The 13386-nt window shown below is 38.7% G+C and overlaps 1 protein-coding gene across 3 annotated transcripts in view; it reads left to right on the forward strand.

The window, feature by feature from the left end:
• LOC131073917 (peptide chain release factor APG3, chloroplastic) overlaps window positions 1-13386 on the forward strand; it is a 195186-nt gene that overhangs the window by 42134 nt on the left and 139666 nt on the right. For all 3 annotated transcript variants that reach the window (XM_058010428.2, XM_058010426.2, XM_058010427.2), the window contains 3 exons: window positions 7081-7161; window positions 7278-7335; window positions 7439-7542. In XM_058010428.2, the coding sequence (XP_057866411.1) occupies window positions 7081-7161; window positions 7278-7335; window positions 7439-7542 (243 nt within the window). The remainder of the gene's footprint in view (window positions 1-7080; window positions 7162-7277; window positions 7336-7438; window positions 7543-13386) is intronic.

Genomic DNA, 13386 nt, shown 5'->3' on the forward strand with positions numbered 1-13386 from the left:
GTCCAATGAAGTACCACGAGCTGTCTCTTTCAAATGTATGGAGAGCCTTCTTAGAGATGATTAGGTTGAGTGGGCAGCAAAATGTGTGATTATGCCTACAGTTATAGAGGAGAAGAGGACCTACCACCCAGAGATTCAGGGTTTGCTGTCTAAGCAAAGCAAGGTTTTCAATAGCATACCTCTAGGTAGGCCTCTTGGTAGAGGGATTGAGCATGCGATAAGTTGGAGGAGGGTGCTAAACCCATCAAAACTACTTAATAGAGGCATCCTAAGTGGCATAAGGATGATATTGAAAAGGCAATAAGGAGTTATTGGAGATGGGACATATTAGGCCAATTGAGAGCCCATTTGCTTCTTTGGTTGTTTTGGTGAAGAAGGATGGAACGATGCACATGTGCATTGATTGTAGGGCTTTGAATAAGAAGATTATAAAAATTGGGTATTCCATCTCATAGATTGATGAGCTACATGGAGCAGCCTATTTCTCCAAGATAGACTTGAGATCAAGGTATCACTAGATTTGGTTTAGAGAGGACACTGAGAAGACAACCTTTAGATTTCACTTTGGTCACTTTGAGTTTTTGGTCATGCCCTTTGGGTTGACTAATGCCCCTGCCACTTTTCAATCTTGTATGAATTGGGTGTTTCACAGGCAGCTATATAAGTTTATCTTGATATTTTTTGATGATATTTTGATTTTCAGCATGACATGGGTGGAGCATTTGAGGCACCTTGACAAAGTTTTGGGCATTCTTGAGGTAAAGTCCATGTTTGATAAGGAATCTAAATGTGAATTTGGGATGACAAAGATGCCACACCTTGGTCATATAATGAGTTCTAAGGGAGTTAGCGTTGTGTTGTGACGTTTTCACACATCGCCCATTGCAAATGGAGACCCCCACTTTTATTTTTGGTAGCATAGTTTTCTTAGCCTAGTTGTCTAGCTTGGCAATAGTTCAAGTCTTTAACCTCTTATTGATGAGGGAATGCAATGCCTTGTCGTCAAGATATGATCATGTTAGGTAGGCAAGCAGTAGTCAGGTCCCCCTCTAGACTAGTTTGGTGTCTTCTCAGTGATAGGTGTGAGTCAAGTGATAGGTGAGAGTCAAGGTAGTCATTGGGTGATGCTTCATAGTGCAACCTCTAGGTCAGGTTAGGGTATGAGTCTTAGGTAAGATGAGCAACCGAGCAAGTGGATGCCCTTAGGTTAAGATAAGTGAGATCAATCAAGGTCAAAGAGGTGATGGAGGAGGAAGAAAACACCAAGTCAACCCTACTAGCAAATCATTCTCCACTTGGTGAAAGCATTGAAGTGATCAACTTAGGCATGTATTGAAGTGGTCAACTCAAGGTAGAAGTAAGGCATCCTTCCTTCACTCCCTCAAAACCCCGACCAAGGAAGAGAATTTCCTTCACCCCCTCAAATCCATAGCCTAGCTGGAAGTCATCCCTCACAACCTCAAATCCATAGCTAGGAAGTATTCCATCCTTTGCATGCTCAAATCAGGTTAGAGGTGGAGAGATTAATCAGCCTTTGACCTTCACAAATCCATTACTTCAAGGGGAAATAATTAATCTTTCTGTAATGTCCCTAGTCAATTCTGATATGAATTTTTCAGTCTTAACCTCCTTTGGAATTTCTGATTTGTGACGCCTTGTTGAAAGGATGAAGTGCTAAGTAATATGCCTCAAAGGTGTGCATTCAATGTGTAAATTCGAACCCCTCCAAGTGCCATCCCTGCTGCTGTCAGGAAAGTCTGATTCCCAAGTATAATCTGCTGACTAGGGGTCTGAATGTTCCTCCCAAATGGATTGGGTCCTTCTCTAGAAGACAGTGCCTATCTCCCAAGGTGGTTCCGAGCTATCATTTGTATCTAACAGTGAAAATTGAAAGTCACAAGGGCCACGGACCTGACTCAGGTCGGATGCACGATATAAATTGAATCGACACCAAATCATCCTCCAAACTGCCCAAAAAGTATCGCCTCTCCCTCTTATGATTTTTAGAATCAACACAAGTCAAAATTGATGCATATATGGAAAAGTATGAGCAAAGTCGTGGGTTCCTAGTTCTGCAACTGGTTTGATAACTTCGATTTGCCTCCAATAGTGATGATAGATATTGCCTAAATGCCCCAATGAATTTGCTGTCTAATAATGTCCAAGGGGTGCTTTCACCATCACTCAAATGTATCTTCAAATCTGCAAGTCTGAAGCACTACTATGATCTGATATCAAAAAACTCCTTATGCTCAATATGGAAAGCTGAATGTTTCCCACTCTCTTCGCAACCCTTCGGAGGATCTTTCACCCCCTCAGTTATGCTGACCAATAGGGAGGTATCGTTCCCCAAGATCTTCTACGGACAACCTGTGTCTCCACAACTCAACAAGAGATAACATAAACAACTGATGTCCATCCCTCCATTTCCTCCTTCTATTTATTCTTTTCATAACCCATCATAAGATTCCTTCTAGAAGAGGGTAGGTACACTTTATTATTTTTTAAGTGACTTTTAATTATTTTATTTTATACTTAAGTCACTATTAATTTAATAAAATATAAAGTCATCTCACGTGTGATTTTAAATAAATATAATGAGACAACTTATATAATATTAAATTAAATAAATTTCCTCCTTATTTCTCCTCAAACAATTCCAGGCTAAAATTGGGGACATTACACTTTCAAGGAATAAGTGAGGCATATGATTTGGGTGACTTAGTACTTAGAACGGTTATGAAAAGGAAAGATCAAGTCACCCTTGGAACAATGCTATCCTTCACTTGGAGGAACCAACGAGTTGGAGAAGTGTCATTAAATTCTTCCTTGATTGGCCCAAATTTATGGCCTAGTAGAAGCGATTCCTTGGCAACCCCAAACCCCAACCAAGGATGTATTTTTCCTTGACATTTTGAAAACCTCAACCTAGGATGTATTTCTCCCTAACTTGCTAAAGGAACCATGCCTTGTGAAAGTTAAATGTTTGAAGAGCTTGAAAGCGATGATGCTATCTCAATTTCTTGTTGAGTGATGATGGAAGTGCCTTGATGGATGAGGATAAATAATTTTTGAAAGTAAATTGAGTGAGGAAATATTCATGTTGAAGGTGAATTGTAATGAAGAATGCACAAATCCTTGACATCCTTCCTTCCCACCCTCAAATCCACAACCTAACTCAGGGAGTGATCCTTCCTCCATCCACCAAAATCCACAGACTTCCTTGCAATATTCCCTTGCTGGCTGAAATCCACGGCCATCATGAGCACTTTTCCTTGACTTGCCCAAATCCACAATAGTCCTAACAACTTCCTTCACACCTCCAAATCCACGACAGTCCTTGGCCAAATTCCCTCACACCCTCAAAACCCTGGCCATCCTACACATTTGCCCTTGCCTCCTAAAATCCACAGCCATCCTTGGGTTTTTCCATTTCCCACCCAAATCTGCGGCAGTCATGATCAGTTGTTCCTTAGCACCTCCAAATCCATGAGCAAGATCAGACTCCCAATTCGCAGGTGTAAAACCTTAATTCATAGGGCGGAGATGTATTTAATTCGATACAGTTTGAATTGTGTTGAAGAGAGTATGTAGTCGGCTTAAAATGCCTATTGTTATGTTTGATAATATTTGTTATCTGCCAATGTATTAATTATTTGCATTAAGTGGGTTGTCACTCTCGGGTAGTTAATGTGTTGGTTGGTTGACAGTCGTGTTCCTCTTGGCAATCATCAAGGTCTATAAATGTGTTGTGTACCGCCAAGGAAAGTAGTACGTATTGTCGGTTCTATTGTAATCCTTGGCCGACCATCTCTGGTCTTCTTCTTTGTAATAATTGCATGTGCGAATAAAGACAGATTTTACCGCTGTGTCTGGTATGCATTTTCATGTATATTATTATGTCTTGTAATTAATTTATCAGATATAGAAGCAAACATTTTGGTGTCGTTGCCTTAAAAGAAATCAAGTCAGCCTTGAGTGATTCATGCTTGTATACCCCAATAAAGGTGAGAAGAGTCCATAGGGTGGTCAAGAACAAGCGATTAGGTGATCTACCGACCCTTGGGCGGAGGGAGCACAGGGATGAGTTAGAGCTTGGAAGTACCTGGAGTGTTGGGGCGTTGGAGGTGGATGTGTAGAGGACACGTGCGTGGCCAAGAGTGCAAGGAAAGCACTAGAATGTAGCGGCTAGAACAGTCCCTAGGGTATCACTCATTAGCTTCTAGGTATCGTTCATAATCTCTATAGATGGGAAATGCCATTCCATGCTTGTTTAATGTGTTTGTTGATCAAAATAATTTTTTAAAGAGTCTCACCCCTATGACAGGTCCATACATCTGTTGTAGTTGGCTCATGGGGTTTTTCTTGTGTAGAATTTGCTTACGGAGGCTGCAAAATACACCTAATTGAGGCGTTTAGGTGCTAAGTGTATTGGATGGAAAATTAGGGTTTCACAAGTTAAGCCTTGTAGACTTGGAAATGACCTAACTTTCCAAACAAAACATTAAAGGAAGGGAGAATTCAATTGATCCAATGCAAAATGATTGAATGTAGATTTAGTTCTTTTTCCTTTGTTTAGTTGAAATTGATTTGAATGCTAGATCTAGGGTGAATGATAGAGAGTTGACATAAAACAATAGGAATAGCAAGTTACAGACGTAGAATGCAGACATGGAGTTAAGTCTGAGCAGAAGAAATAGAGGAGCACCTATGACAACATATTCGGCCCGAAAGTGCAAGACCATGTGGCTCTGAGCATCCTGGTCCCTGATGTCAGATGCAGATAGACAAGAATCTTTTGAAATCAGAATGTCACTTAAAATTTGTTCCTAGAAGTTCGTCATAAATTCTTGAGACTGTGGCACTACGCGACTTGGTTCTCTAATTTTCGCCTCTACAAAAGTCTGAACTTATCGTCATCGTCATCTTCTCTGCTGGAATCTCCATTCGTGGCTATTGGATTTTTCGTCTACACATAAAAAGAAGGGAAATAGTGTTGTTGATAGGGGTTTGACTAGGTCAAACGCTGGGTTTGGAATTAAACCTAATTGAATTGAAATTATAATTGAAATACTGAAATAAATGCTAAATGATATACCTCAGATCTGCTGCAATTAATGATGGATGATGATGTAATGCTCTTTAGATGTGATCACAAGTGTTGATGCAATAACATGACTTGACATAACATGAACATGAATGACGAAATCAAATACACATGCTTGCATGAATTTTGATGTAGATTTGCTGCTCCATGATGTTGAAATGTTTGAAGGATATGGTGGGATGAAATGCTGCCTTGAATGCTTGATGCTTGATGTCAGAAGATAATGAATGGTTACAATATGAATGGATGTTAAAATGAATAGGAAGAATGCTCTTATATAGGGTTCCCAAGGTAATTTGCCGATTAGGCCGACCTCCAATGGTCAAATTGAAACCTTGAGAACCGAAATCATTGGGGAGGGGAAGTGCACCGACCCATTTAAATTAGGTCTTGTTTAAGGAGGACCAAGATGCCCCAGGTGCCATGGTCTTGGAACTAGGACGCCCTGGGCGCTATGGTCCACCAAAAACAGGACAGACAAGCAAGAAACTGGGGTGCACAGCCCGAGACATAGGATCAGTTCTCCGTGCGGATAGATGATATCAGATTCGAGGTAAAAAGGCTGGAAATGGACTTGGGAGAGAGCTAAGATAGGCCACACTAAAGTAGGGGCACAAAAGGTGGTGTAAATTGTGTAGGGTTAAAATTTACGACGCTACACTAAGAGGATAGTCTGAAGTGTTTTCTGCAGATTGAAGGGCAAGTAAGGAGACATAAATTAATTTCTAAATCACCAGAGACACTAGTGCTCAGTTTGCTGGTGCAGGGCATTCTGAATTCTTTTTAGACTCATGGAAGGTTAAGAAGGGTCGTGGAACATTGTTTCTTCAGTTCTGAGTTCCCACGGAGTGATGTGCATCATTGGGAAACCCTTGAGATCTAACTAGCACCACTGAACAGTGCAAAGATTCATCCAAATGAGATTTTCAGATTTGTGCTGACTGTCATCTTCAGAGATTTTGCTTCTGCAGGTCTGTTCAATATTGAAATTGTTCTATTTTCAGTTAATATGTAATGTGAACAGTGAAGAGTAAATGTTATCATATTTTGTTATTATGCTCACTAGTCTTTCCAATTTCCAATGCATTGTAACCTGTAAATTTTCATGAAATATTAATGGATGAAGTCTGAGAATACTCCTCTCAGCAAACGGTCTATCATTTCATTGCTTTCTTATCTCTCAAATTGGTAAACAAATCCATCACAAGCAAACAATTCAGGGGTACTAATTACAGCTAAGTTAATCAATTCTAATAATAGGCTGGAAACTTCAGTCATATTTCTAATTTTTCCACTTTTCAGTGACTTATGTGACTATTTCTTTAAAAAGAATGCTGTTTTTCATATTAGATACTTATATCTTTGGGGGTAACCTTATCCCTTTTGCACACCTTTTAATGTCTTTCTCCTTATTAAGCTTTGTACCTGCAGATTGTTCCTTCCCAATCACTGTGCTTAAAGATTAATCTATAGGTTGCCCTCTTGTACCTACCTCTGCAGCAACAGACAGATTAGGTTTTCTCCTTTCAACTCTTCCATCTTTTACTCGAATTAGTCAATATCACATGATATTGAAACTATGCTAGATAAGTTTGGTTGAGTGTTATTGATGCTTATTGAGTGACAAAAAAATTAATTAAAGCTGATGAGATTGAGCTAAGTTAATCAATTGTAATATTAGGCTGGAAAGTCGAGCCATGATTCTAATTTTTCCACTTTGCAGTGACTTAATTGACTATTTCTGTAAAAAGAAGGCTGTTTTTCATATTAGATGCTTATTTCTTTGGGAGTAACCTTATCCTTTTTCACTAGACACCAAACTTTCAATCTCAATTAAGTTTATCATTCCTTCACCATCCTTAATAGTTTTTTCTTCCTATTTCTCAATTTAACTCTTGTTGCATGAGACTATAAACATATTTATTGAGAAAAACGAGGTTAAGAGGTTTCATCTTATTTTTATTGTGTTGCAGCTAAGACTGGCAGATCCAGATGTTTCATCTAATCCTGCTGAGTACCAAAAGCTTGCCAAATCCTTGTCAGAGATTGAAGAGGTATGTGGAGAATGTAATTGACCATGATCTTCTTAATTTGATTGCTATCGCAGATGCGATATGTGCTTTGCTGAGCACTACTGTTTAAAATTTTAAACAACATCTAAATTTTACAGGTGGTCACAACATACCAAAAGTTTAAGGACATTGAAATTCAGCTTCAACAATCAAAAGGTTTAAAATGTTGGCTATTTCAAAACTTTATTTGAATTTTATATGATTGCATCATTTTGCTGTTGATTCTTGCTTTATCTTCATATATCTACTTGGATGTTAGAACTGGCAAAAGAACCTGGGATTGATCAAGATATGTCTGAAATGGTTGCTGATGAAATAAATATCTTATCAAGGGAATTGTATGAGCTTGAGGAGAAGCTAAAGGTTTTTCTTTCTACACTTTATCTTTTTGTTGTTTACTGTTTTAAGTTTTCATCTAGAAATTTGTATATAATAGTTATAATTTGTTCTCATTAGTTCTCATTTAGATATTTATATTCAATACATTGCAGATAATGTAATTATTTCTTTTATAACATACTTTTTTAATTCAGCATATATGAAGAAGCATCCAGTTGTGGTTGTTTGTGTTGCAACCTTCTCCTTTTGATGATACTATCAGTATAACTGCAACAGTTAACCACCCATAAATTGTGTGGTATGTTAAGCAGTCTGTGACTTTATACTTCTAACCTCTAGCAACACAGTAACAAACTATAGATATTACGCAACATAGTTCATATTTAATGTGGGTAAAACACAAGATGGTTATCTTTGAGCTATTATTGAGGTAAGAGTGTTATTTGTGAGAAACACAAGATTCTTGTGTGTATATATTTTGACATTTTCTACATGGCACAGAACGAGGTATTCTGGCCTAGAGTTACTGAGAGGAGAGAAAACTTGATTGCTTATACATTTTGAATTTTCTCCCAGTTCTTTGGGAAGAAGTAGGTTTGTGTTTGTTGAAAACAAATTGTAATCCCACATCTTATTTGATTTTTGCTAGTAGTTCAGAAATATGTGAAGGGATTTTAAATTTACTGTTATGTAATTATTTGGTATTGAGTTTAAGTTTTGTTTTGGTTTCTGCGCTACCTGGTGTTTCTTCTGGCAATAATACAGTATGTAGTCATCATTTTTGAATTTCCAACCCCTGTTGATCTTTCTAGCTATGTGAAGGTTTCTTCTATGATGGTTTCTTAGGTGATATAGAGGATTTATGATCTGGCTTTTCTAATATTGATGGATTGCCTGCTCCTTTTTGGTAGGCTAATTGTTTTGGATTCAGATGGATTGGCTGGTGGGGGATACATGCTCTAACCACTCCACTCCTCCCATTTCTATGCAGTTTCTTGTGATGGCCAACAATGTAGGACTTAAAGATAAATTGGAAGAAGGGTCATCTTTGAGGACATACTAAATGATCAAAGGCTAGTGGGTCCTTTGAAAGCATTGTGAGATACCAAGATGAAAAAAATGATAAAATTCTATGTGAGGCTGGCAGATGATTACAAGCTAAGTCAGCTCCCTAACTGTGTAATTGTGATGGATGAAGCTTCTAGGTTCACTACGGACCAGGCCTTAGAGATATGAAGGACTGCTTTGGTGGGGGGATAAAGGTTAAAAACTACTAAAATGGACCACTGTAAATTTGTTTAAAGTTGGCATGCCAGCTTGAATGGGAGATAATAGCATAGTTTATAATGTACTACAGGCCTTGAGAGACCTAGGACAATCAATCGCATGTTTAAAGACTCTTTAGGTCGCTCACATTATGGGCATTGAAATAGTTCTTCCTAATGCTACTACCAGTAGCTTGGGTTTGCACGAAGATATTCAATCAATGGATATAGGGTTATGTTGACATAGAAGAAAGTTCTGAAAAAGACTTTGATTGATCAAAGAAAACTTTGGAAGGCATATTTCTGTCTGTGAAAAAACTGTATCAGACTCTGGCAAATTAGACTTTTATTCATAGGATATCAGACATTGGTGAATCAGGTGCTTGCTATTATGCTTCAGGTATAGACAAATTGTGCTTTAATAGTATATCAGACATTGGTGAACCGGGTGCTTTCTATTATGCTTCAGGTATAGACAAATTGTGCTTTAATAAATGTGGCATATCATCTGTAACAAATTTCTTTTTAGGATAACAGTGATCAGATTTTTAACAGCCCGTTCTCAGATTAATAAATTATCTCAGAGTATTGATCAGGGGTTTATATTAAAGGCATTGGTTTTCAGTTTTTGACAGCATGTATGCAGGTCATTGGTGTCGACAAATTGGAGTTTATACATTGAAATCTGTTCAATAAGTTGTTTACAAATGTCAAAAATTGTTATTTGTAATGTTTCATTCTTGAAGTAAAACTAAGTTAATCTTTGTAATGTTTGTGGTTGGTGCCACAAAGTCATTGAGTTGTTGCTCAGATTGATGAGGTTGTGCATGTAAGGGTTGGTGCTCTTATGCAGGAAGTTTTGGCGGGTTGGTGCCCTCAAAGAGTTGTAGTCAGTTTACTTGTGAGGCTGGAATAGGACAGTATATCCTAGCAGCATTTCTTACCGTGGTTTTCCCACCTTGGGTTTCCACGTATTTCTTTGTGTACTGGTTTTATTGTGTAGTGTTGTTTCATGCTTCAGTTCAGTACTTTCCTTCCAGCATTCAGATTTAAAAAGGTTTAAAGTATTGCAAAATTCTGAGTTGATCAATAAAAGTTAAAGATTTATTTACTACTGATTCCCCCCCTCTCAGTAGTAAATCTGTGTTCTACATTTCCTTGTCAAATATTATCTCAGCTACTTCTACACTCTTATCATGTATGAAGTTTATTGCTCCATTGACTTGGGTGCATCCACTGCTGATATCTTAAAAAATGACCTTCCTCGTTCGGAGCAAGTTACACCACTGCTGGAAATCAGGGGATTGTCCATCTCTCAATACTCTACCATTCACTAAGATTCATTTGGATAGATTCTTCATTGCTTGTAGTCTAGGCATAATATATTCTCTTTTGAAAACAAAAGTATCATATGCTACCATGAGGATTTGGGTTCTTTCAAGAACACTTACGACCTTATCAAATATCTTCACAAATTCCTTCGCAAATGCATTCGCCCTCTTGAAAGTCTTGTTTATCCAAGTCTCCATCAAGTGTGTTGAAGTTCTCATCTTTTCCAAATTGTCAACTGAGTCTGGAGGAAGCAATGGTGGTGGCCTAGCTGAAGGATCATGCTGCCTCAGCGGTTCCTTGAACTGCTGGAAGTAACTTCTCAATGCACTTACTTCTCTTTCCAATTTCTTATTCTTTTCTACTTCTAGCTTCAACATGTCGTAGGCTGTCTTCACTGTGTCTTTCATGTCTTCCAATGCTTTCTTAGTGGTGGGAGTACCTAAGCCAATAGTCTCCAAGTCGTATTCTTTTGTTGTGATCTCACCTTCGGGCTTATCTACTCTTGGAGTGGCAATTTGTATTACTTGAGATCTTGTACTGTCTCTAGTCATCTTTGACATTTTCATTGCTTTCTTCTTCTCAATAGTCTCTTGAGTTTTGTTCAGGAAGCTGTCCAAATCAACAGGATCTTTCTTTGCTATTATCACCTCTTTTGTTAACATCTTCCTGAGCCATGCTGGGATAGCTGATTTCTCTTCTCCTACTTGCACCTCATTGAGTTGCTGATCTTCTTGGGGTGGAGAGTTTACTTCTTCATCTTCATTTTCAGTGTCTACATACACATCTTTACCTATTTTGTCATTGATTTGCTCTAGTGGAACTGAATTGTCTTGGCCCAATGGTTGCTTACCCTTGTCTATCTTTTTCGCACCCACTGTTCTGAATTGTACATTCCATGGACTCATTCACTCCATGATCAATGCTCTCTCTAGGTGAATGATTTTCTTGGCCAGCGGCTTGTTTCATTTCTACTCCGTACATGGAAGAGGTACTAGTGGAAGGGCAGCCTGATCCTGCCTGATATGCTTCTTGTTTGGAGGCTCTTCCTTGTGATTTTCATTTCTTTTTGATCCTCTGGAGTGGCGCTTCCACTCTGGTTTGCACTTTTTGTATCATCATCAGAAGACTCTACCTCTCCCATCAATTCGAAAGTCAGTTGGGTATTCTGGCTCTTCAATTTCTATATTTGGATGTCTACCCATCATTTTGTATATGCTAAGATTGGCTTCATCAAATCTTTCAAATTGATCTCCACATGAATCCAATTGACCTTCACCTCCTTGTCTTTCTCTTGCTCATATATCGGTTGAAGGCGTCTTTCACTATCTTGTGCCTGATTTGGAATGTCAAAGACCTTGCACGTCCTGGCGACGTCAATTGGTAGTCTTGAGCACATTCTTCTCCTTATGTCTAGATCATCTTGAGCATTCATGAAATGATCTTCTAATTGTAACTTGTGTTTGTGCCTTCTTCCATTAGATCTTTTGATATTGCCATAGGGATCAAACTTGTCTCTGGAAAAGTATGGAATAAGGAGAGATTTCAATTCTTCTTGCACCTTCTCTACCGCTTGTAAGGATGGACGTACTTCGAATGACTGCCCAACTGAAATGGGAAAAGGGACTCTAGTCTTGTGTCTATTCTTTTGTGCTTTGTTATATGTTATCAACTGTCTCACCAACTCAAGCAATACTATCTTGTCGGTAGGATATCTTATTAGTATGTAGGGCGGACAAGAGCATCCTTGAATCATTATGTAGGTGAACTTGGGAAACTGGATAAACCAAGCATTGAACTTCTTTATCAGCTCCTTTGCTTGTGGGGATAACCTTTGATGAATGCCATCTTGCAAGGTTCTCGTTATGTGCATCATGAAGGCATTGTTCACCCTCTTGTAATGTGCTATGCCAGTATAATGCAATTGTGTGTACGAGTCACATGCTCTCAATTCTCTAGCTCCCATTCCAACTGGACCGATATAAATTAATCCTATGTATTCATGAGCTTTGGCAAGTGAATATATGAGATATGAACTCATGTAGAATGTTCTGGTTCGTGCAAGTCTCTTGAGTTGTATGTCAAGGTTATTGCTTATAATCCTTCCCCAGTCGATCCTCTCCTTTCCAGTCGGTATGATCTCCATGAAGTAGAACATTCAATTCTCGAATTGGGATGCTTGAGGGGTTCCCATGATTCGATCGAGCAAAGTGAATAAGTCACCGAATTCCTCCTTGTAATCAATCCTGTGAAGCTTGGTGGGTAGCTTAGATATGTCAGGTCTTCTTTTCAATAACCAATATTTGTTGATTATGTCGAGGCATTTATCAAGATCATCATAGAATTCTTGTGCTGCTTCCTTGCTTTTGTAGAACATGTGTTGAATTCAAGTTTGTGGAAAGCTTCATTGATAGCTGTCTTGGATAGATAGTCTAGTTCTCTACCATCAGGTGCTACTATTGTTCTTTTGTTCGCATCATAGTGTTTAACACACTCAACGATCAATTCATTGCATTGAATAGTTGGAGGGAAGCCTACTGCTTACACTAGCTCGCTCTCAATCATCATCTTTGAAAATCTAGAAGGCTTGGTGGTATACAAGTGGCCTTGGAACTTCATGTTAATTTGCCCGAGATTGGTGTCTGCTACATTGCCCCAAAATGATGTAATCTTGGACTCCAATGCCTCTCCCTTCAAATCTTCCTTGTTGAGAGTCTATTGTGTACCTGCTCCGGTCTTCGGGGTCGCCATGGTCTACCTATGAGAGTTGCCTTGTTATGGGACTTTTTCCCGTGAAAGAAGTTATAATAAAGGAATACATAAATCAAAGTAATTAAGAAATATTATTTTAATGAAAGGGTGTGATTTTTGGTAAACACCCTTGTGACATTATATAAACTTGTAAATTAATAGAGAAAGGACAGAAGGAGAGGAATACAAGAGAAAGATAAATTGAAAGGAGCACAAGAGAGGGGATAGTTAAGGTCTGGTGGTTGGGCATTGGGCATTGGAGAATTGGCATACAGTGTGTATCCAACTCGGGGTACAACGTACACCCGAGAGTGTCTTGGCTAGGGCTGTGTTTATTTCATGCCGTGAAGGCATGTGGGGTTCTGTGTAGGTACCGTGTCCTCCTGGAGTGCTTCCTTGCCTGGAAACCTGTTGACATGTCTAAAATCGTTGAACTTGCAACTTCATCCGGCCAACACATAATAGAATGTACTCGCTGAGTATCCTATCCTCTCTTGAGATAAGGAAATCCTTAATGCTATTT

This window comes from Cryptomeria japonica, chromosome 9, assembly GCF_030272615.1.
Source record: "Cryptomeria japonica chromosome 9, Sugi_1.0, whole genome shotgun sequence".
Lineage (NCBI taxonomy): Eukaryota > Viridiplantae > Streptophyta > Pinopsida > Cupressales > Cupressaceae > Cryptomeria > Cryptomeria japonica.